Genomic DNA, 8,230 nt, shown 5'->3' with positions numbered 1-8,230 from the left:
ACATCCTCAGGCGGCGGTGCTTCACGCACATTTTGTTGGACATTCCGCATATCACACGCTTGAGTCACAGAAGGACCCACAACATCCTTAGTATCTCCCGTCAGTCGTGCGGTAGGCATGCACACTTCGGAAGACGGATCATGATGTTTGGTTCTCTTGCCCTCTGCACAAAGTTGCGACTTCAGATTTGCAAACATGTTTGAGAGATTCTGCTACATCGTTGATATCTGTGATTCTAGGCCGGACATCTGATCATCCACTTGCTCCAATTTTTCTTCTAAAGAAGAGGTTCGGGCGAAAGGCTCCTCGAGTCATTCAACTACGTGTTGCTGAAGTTGATCTATCACAATCTCCTTGAGCGGTGTTGCTTTCGACGGCATAGCTCTGATACCAATTGTTGCAGTAGCGACAAGAATCTTACTGCACTAAACGCTCCTATGAGATGCATGCAGGCTCTAGACCGCTTGATGCTCACGGCACTCGTCACTGGCGCATACGGGATGGAAGGCACGCAATGAAAGGCACACGTAGGCACATAATAGAAGGTGCATGTAGGCGCTCAGTGAAGTAGGGTGCACTACCACATGGATAGCTTGCATATTACATCGACGCTATGAATCCAACGATGTTGGAGCTTTAGCAACAAGATCGGGACCCAAAAGCTTGTTGCGCTCCAGTTTTGCATTCACCGAAGCAGGTTATATGTCCCCCCCCCCCCCGGAACACGCAGGTGCGTGTTCTTGGGTCTGAATGAGTGCCACGTATATAAGCACGCAGGGCTCGTTTCCCCGTGTGTGTCGGCATCACTTAGCATCGGAGTCTGGTGCATTTGCAAAGACTTAAGTACCCTTTTCTGCCATTAGCACCATAAAATGATGTTTTGAGTAAAGGACAAAAAAACCCTCCCACTAGAAAGGTTTAAAATCATTATCGGTTTTGCCCAAAGGAGTAAACTCCTCGGCTTTAACAGGAGCTCCTCGCAATATGTCGCCCTAAACGTTTCATATCACCCTTTGATGATGCACCATCTGCTGTAACAGGAGCTTCGATTGACGATACACCCTTTGTTGTCATTTGCTACCGTCGGAGCACCATTTGTCGTTGTCTGCTGTCATCAGAGCACCCTTTGTCGTCATCTGCTGCCGCTGGACCACCATTTGTCGTCGTCGTCATCTATTATCGTTAGAGAACCCTTTGTCGTCGTCTGTTCATGAAAAATAGTTAAACTACCCGAGAAATCTATATTCTATCTATTGTTCATCATGATACCAGGGTACAAGCATCGAACTAAGTAGACAGAGAATAGTGATTTACAACAAAGATAATGGTGGCAACTTTGAACTGGGTAGAGTACCGATTTATAATAGAAATCAGATAAGAGAGTAGCGATTTATAATAGAAATCAGATCAGAGAGTAGCGATTTGTAGTAGAAATCAGATTATAGAGTAGCGATTTACAATAGAAATCAGATCAGATAATAGCGATTTATAATAAAAATCAGACAAGAGAGTAGCAATTTACAGTAGAAATCAAATCAGAGAGTAACAATTTACACTAAAAATCAGATAAGAGAGTAGCAATTTACAGTAGAAATTAGATAAGAGAGTAACGATTTACAGTAGAAATCAAATCAGAGAGTAGCGATTTATAATAAAAATCAGATCAAAGAGTAGCGATTTACAATAGAAATCAAATCAGAGAGTAGAAATTTACACTACAAATTAGATTTCTATTGTAAATTGCTACTCTCTTATATGATTTCTATTGTAAATCACTACTCTCTGATCTGATTTCTACTGTAAATCGCTACTCTCTGATTTGATTCTACTGTAAATCGTTATTCTCTGATCTGATTTATATTATAAATCACTACTCTCCGATCTGATTTCTATTGTAAATCGCTACTCTCCGATTTGATTTTTACTGTAAATTGCTACTCTCTTATTTGATTTCTACTGTAAATCGTTATTCTCTGATCTGATTTCTACTGTAAATCGCTACTCTTTGATTTGATTTCTACTGTAAATTGCTACTCTCTTATATGATTTATACTGTAAATCGCTCTTTTCAATAAAGAGAGTAAAAAAAACCACGGCCGTCCGGAGAAAAATCTTATTGCTTTTTTCAACAGTTACAAGAGAGAAAGAAAGAATTTATACAAGGCAAAGACAACAACCCTAAACCTAAACAAGTCGGGTCTGATCTATAAGAAACTGAGTCTCAAATATAAGCCCAAGAAAAATTTGTTCTGGGGGGCGCTGCCCCCCAGAGACCCCCCGCCAGGGGCACCCCCCTCTAGACCCCCGCCCGCTGACCGCGCCGGAGGAAACCCCCGAACCCCCATTCTGTAAGGAAAAAAATTATAAATCAAGCTCCACAACTCATCAGGCAAGAACGAGAAGGCGGCCATGTGTTGTAACACAAGTTAAAAACAAAAACGAAACGTGCAAATCTATTTACAGGGAGTGAGACAACATTTTCATCCAACGCATATCTATCTTACGGGAGGACATTTTCTTATATGTTATTTTATTATAAAGTCATCGTGTGCAACATTGGCATATGAATTATCACGAGTCCCAAGATATTCCTCCAGTAGACACAGGAACACGCAAATTTGTGTTCCGGGGAGAACACACACCACCCTCCCTGCATTCACACGGTAAATGAAAGGATACCATAAAGTAATTGGACTCAATACAATGATCTTGCACTTAGCATGAATCAGATGATCGTCGATGTGAGCAGATGGCTCATCAATTCGTCGAAAGCACAGTTTCGTTGAAGATCAGTTAGCTATTGCCGATCGATTGCTTCAGACAATTGAGTTTGAAACTCAAGCGGTAGAAGCACTGCAGCTGCAAGTCAATTGTGCGTTATGAACTAATTAACGTTAATACTAAAAGAATTGCGAATACACTCATCTGCATGATGATCAAGACGTTCTTGAGCTAAATTGCTGAATGAATTGTCTATCGCTATGCACAGTTAAGCATGTACGACTGCTGAGCGATGATCGTTTGTAATTCGTGAGTAGTGATAGGTGCCTTAAGATGAGATAACATTGATCTGCAGATTAGAGGAGTGATCATAAATGAGAAGTGGAAAGAGTGAAGATGAATCCTTCACTAGTTCTGGAAACAAATTAGAAAAGCCTGTCCTTGATTTGATGCCTATCTCCAAATGGAGACAAAAGGAAAAGCTAATTTTATTTCTCTAAATTATCAAGATTACATTTCACCAAATATCCCCAAAATTACAAGGACTACAATATTTATAGAGTTGCCTTCCACTTTGGCGCCATGATTCGGGCGGTCCACACTTCAATTCATGCTGCGTCCAACCCCTATATCCTTAATGCTGAAACTGCGCTACCATTGAGATGAATCTGGTCTTATAGAGTTGTGATCTAGAGATGGGTATGTTCACGACGACATCAAAGCGATTGAGATGAATCCTGAAGATGTCTATTCATCATGCCATGATTTCTCCTAAAACTTCCCGTCCCGTCCCAAAAATGGTTGAGGATCAATAATTTTTGCACCCGGTGCACTTGTTAGGGTTATACTTATGTGATAATAGTGCAGGTGAAAATATGGTGTCTTATGCAGTTGTAGATTTGCTTAAGTTAAGGGTTAAAAAGCATCTACACGATGTCCTAGTTTAAGAAAGGTAATGAGGTCCCAATTACCACACGTTTTAATCTGGGACAACATTAACATTACCATGATGAGTGGTGGTGTGACGTTGCCCTTATGGACGCATGCCATATCCTATTAGGCCGCCGCCCATGGTAGTTTGATAGGAAAACAATGCATCTAGGGGACAAGAACACCTAGCTATTCGTTTTGGCTGCCAGTGATACAAACTTCAAACTTCTTCCCCTTCGAGTCTTTTTAGCCTAGCTAGTGTTCCTAAGCCAGTTAGGAAGACTGGAGTGTCGGGTCCCTCTTATAAGAAGTTTGTGGACTCGTATCACGAGGATGGCTATTACTTAGCTGTTGTACCTAGTGAGAAAGGTTTGCATTGTGATTCCAGATGTTCCTTTGATTATGCAACCCTCCCTTGAACATCAAAACGTGGGATTTGGTCTTACCCCAGGCTGAGTTCGCATACAACATCATGGTCCTTCACCTCTATTCATGTTGTTGATTTGGCACTGATTCCTTGTGTTAAGAGAGCTCACGCATAGTTGATTATATGCAGAAAGTCCATTCCCACATTAAAAAGACCTTCGAGGAGAATCATGGTGTTTATAAGTCTCGGGTCAACGTCAGTTTTGTAGAGGGTGATTTGCTCATGATTTACTTGCTTTGTGAGCGTTTCTCTAGTGAAAATTTGGTTTGTTTGGTGTGTTAAAGCATGTAGGGAACAATGCTCATGTCATTGAGTTGCCTGAGGAGGCAAATCTCGTCTATCTTCAATGTTGTTGATCTATATATCCTTATAATGAGCAATCCAATTCGTCAGAGCTGAATTCTTTCCAACAATGAGAGAATGATGAAGGTGCAGGGAGACCCAGATCCAGGTACACTTGAACTAATTTCGTTGGAGGATGGTGGGTCCAACTCTCAGGTGGACTTGATTGCATATCGAGAATCCGGTGGTACTCTTCAGAGGTCTGTACGGAGTGTATGAGAGGACAACAAAGGCTCGCCTACAGCCCGTCACCCTAGTTTACGTCTCCTCCCATCCAGATTCAGATCTAGATCCATCAGAGCTAGGGTTTCTTATAAATACATTATTTTAGAGAGAGAGACCATTTTTGGGGGGAAAGAACTCTTTTTTATTCTTTTGCTATTTTAATTTCTCATTGTTAATTCCATGCAACTTAGTTTAATTATTTGATTCAATTCAATTTATTTCTAGTTTTATTGAGAAACTTCTTAAATCGAGGCCCCTCGATTTACATCAGGCTGGGATCCAAAATACATGTGGATGGTAGAACCTCCACTCCATCCCTGGGTTCAAGAGGGATAATTAAGTAGGCCGAAGATGGCACAAGTAGCGGTCGTCCTTAGCACATAACCAGATGACGTGTCTTGGTGGCCCTTAATCCGCTCAGAGAAGGCCTTCCAAACTGTAGACCAGGTCGCCCAGTTGATAGGGGGCCAACTGCCTTTGGAGTGTATTGCCACCCGTTGAGAGGTTATGTAGCCGGTATTTGGCAATGAGTAGGAACTTATGATCTTCCTTGTCATCTCCGGTTCGACAGAGGTACCACTAGGGATGGGGGGACAGTGGGGTCCGCCCCGTTTGGACCGGGGTTGAAGGGCATGAAATGGGGATGGAGGCGGGGATGAAGGTTAAAATCTATTCCTGTGCAGTGATGGAGGCGGGGAAGGACACATGCTTTTTCCCGCCCCCATCTCAATCCCCCCTTGACCCGCCCCGTCCCATCCACAATCCTTCAAGGGATGACCAAGGGGAAACAGCCCGGTCTCGCCCCCCTTTTGGACCGGGGGTGGAGCTTAAAATCGATCCCTGTGCAAGATGGAGGTTCTGATTTTGAAATGGGGCGGGGGTGGAGACCTTGTCCCCCATCCCCGCCCCACCCCGGTCCATTTGACTAAGAATGCTGGATTGTTGTGCCCAAGGGATGAATGATCTGATCCCTAGACCACCCTCATGCCGTGGTGTCACAATCGTTGATTTTTTTTGTTGAGATAAAAACACATCTAAAATGTTTAAACCAATATATGTTTATACTAAATAAAGTATAAAAATCACATTTACACATTTAGATTAGGTAAAAAACACATGTAAATATTTTTTTAAAAGAGTTTGGAAGGACCTCTAAAATAAATGGTTTGGAACTTACACATCTCTCTCTCTCTCTCTCTCTCTCTCTCTCTATCTATCTATCTATATATATATATATATATATATATATATATATATATGTATGTATGTATGTGTGTGTGAGAGAAATGAAAACCTACAGAATGAACAGTGTTAAATAAAGCATGCTATTAGATTTTCAGTATTTTTTCAAAATTCTGACAGTAGAGATGTGATCTATATGCTTATTTTATAGGAATCACCTCTTGAAACATTTTATTCGGATGAATGGATAAGTTTTTATAAGGTTTTAAAAAATCAACTGTCTTTAATTTTCATAAATTTTTGAGGCTCTAAATATCATTTTTACATCCAAAATGGATGATCCAAGTGTCGATTTTTGGTAAACCGTTCATGGTGAACACTTCTATGAGGTCAGAATTTAAAAAAAAATACCAGAGAAACATTAGCATGTCTCATTTAAGACCGTGCCATTATATATATATATATATATATATATATATATATATATATATATATATATATATATATATATAAGTAATGCTACACTTAGGGAGCATCTACTCCTACATACTAGAAATCATAGTTGTAGGTTGTATCTTCTCAATCAGACCTTATGGATGTACTCAACCTAGCTTATTTGATAAGAATCACGCTTTGGATCTTGTTTTTTGGACATAAAAATATGATTTTTTAAGTGATAAAATTTTGATACATTGTGAGTCGTTGATTTTTAATGGTTTTAAAAACCTACATGTATGCTATAATCACGTGATCCAAAATTTGTTTTCTACTAAATAATGCTTATAGATCATATCTATAGGGACTGATCAACAAAAAAAAAATCATGAACTTTGAAAATATAAAGCTTTTATTAGGTGTGAGTATGTGCTTCTGGAGCACCCTATATATATATATATATATATATATATATATATATATATATATATATATATATATATATATATATATATATATATGTTCAACAAGATGAATGTTGATAATATTTTCCTGCTTTCTTGCTAGTTGTTTTTGCCACTTTTTTTCTGAAATGAGAGAGAGAGAGAGAGAGAGAGTCATGAAGCACTGGTGTACAAAACTCAGCAAAAAAAATCTTGGCCAATTTTAGGAAAAGCTTAGTGAAATTCCTTATTTGTTCTCAAGATATAAGTCGGGCATATCATTGAAGTTCGACTCATACCAAAGTCAGCCCTATCTTCATACCCCTCGAGATTTCATTGGCGCAAGTTGTTTTGATCAAATCAGACTCCAAAGATGTGATCTACATACAATGGATTTCATGTTTGATTTATTTATTTATTTATAGCAAATAGAAGACAACTCATAGTAGTAAACCATAAATTTATGGTAGATAAGCGGTCTGCGAGTCCTCAAATGTTTGGCATAATTTACAATGGGTGTGTCCGTAGCTTGTGGTCATGGGCCCCATTTGGGGTTTGCCCCACTAGGGGGCGGGTCTATTCAGTGGATAAAAATAAAAAAATAATAATAATAATAATAATAAATAATTACATGCAACAATTTATACAACCGCAAGTCATTTGTTCAGGCTGAAGGATCAGTTCCAGCCCAGCCATTCTGCCACAGACGTCACCAGCAGGACCAGAAATATGGAAGAAATATCAGTTTTGGAGGCGGCTCTGCATGCCGCCTCAATCCTTGTCTTCCAGTGCGAAGTCAGGTTCCGGTGGCTTCTGAAGTTTTACCAAATCCCTTGCACCGCCACCTGAACTCCTTGTTTTCCTTATCATGTGAAGGCCTCGGAGTGCATTAGCTGCAAATCGCGAGGCGTAGATTGTTGCCCCAAAACCAGATGAGCCAGCTGCAACAGAATCACCATCCATCTCACCAAATCCAGCACCTTCTTCTTCCTCTTCCATGCGTCGGAATTCAGCATTCTTCCTCTTGGAGTAACGTCGCCATGCTGCTTGGATGAAGCAGGCAGCCCATGTCCTCCACTGCTGTGAGTAGAAGCGAAACGTCTGCTGCACTTGCCTGCTGTGCAGGCGCCTGAATTGGCTTGCAACGAATTTCAACTCCTCAGCTATCAAAGCAAAGGCTTCAACTTCTGATAGCGCCTTTACTGTCCTAGTAGAAGATGGAAGATTGCCACTTGATTTGGGATCCAAAGCCCAGGTCAGAAGCTCCTCTCCACAAAAATCTCCTTCTTTTAGTAAGCCCCGATTGAAGAAGCCGCTACGCCCTCCATCTGTTGTCACACTCTCTAGTCGACCGCGTATAATGAAGAGCATCTCATCCACAGGGTCTCCCTCCCTCACAATGTAAGTACCCTCCGTGTACAAGGCTGGTTTAAGCCGCTCACATATAGCATCAAGTAAGCGTTCATCCATACTCTCAAACAGTGGTACCTGAATAAATGTATCACCAAGAAGAAACATGAGTGAA

General features: G+C 40.6%; 1 protein-coding gene across 1 annotated transcript in view; it reads right to left on the bottom strand.

Moving 5' to 3' along the window:
* Positions 1-7,150: 7,150 nt before the first annotated feature.
* LOC149819568 (putative cyclic nucleotide-gated ion channel 5) overlaps positions 7,151-8,230 on the bottom strand; it is a 36,453-nt gene continuing 35,373 nt past the window's right edge. Inside the window, exon 8 of the mRNA XM_089983259.1 lies at positions 7,151-8,193. Within this exon, the coding sequence (XP_089839385.1) occupies positions 7,477-8,193 (717 nt within the window). The 3' untranslated portion in view covers positions 7,151-7,476. The remainder of the gene's footprint in view (positions 8,194-8,230) is intronic.

Source organism: Nuphar pumila, chromosome 12 (assembly GCF_984573655.1).
Source record: "Nuphar pumila chromosome 12, dmNupPumi1.hap1.1, whole genome shotgun sequence".
Classification (NCBI taxonomy): domain Eukaryota; kingdom Viridiplantae; phylum Streptophyta; class Magnoliopsida; order Nymphaeales; family Nymphaeaceae; genus Nuphar; species Nuphar pumila.
The sequence above is the reverse complement of the archived record's forward strand: the minus strand, read 5'-3'. Positions and strand labels throughout refer to the sequence as shown.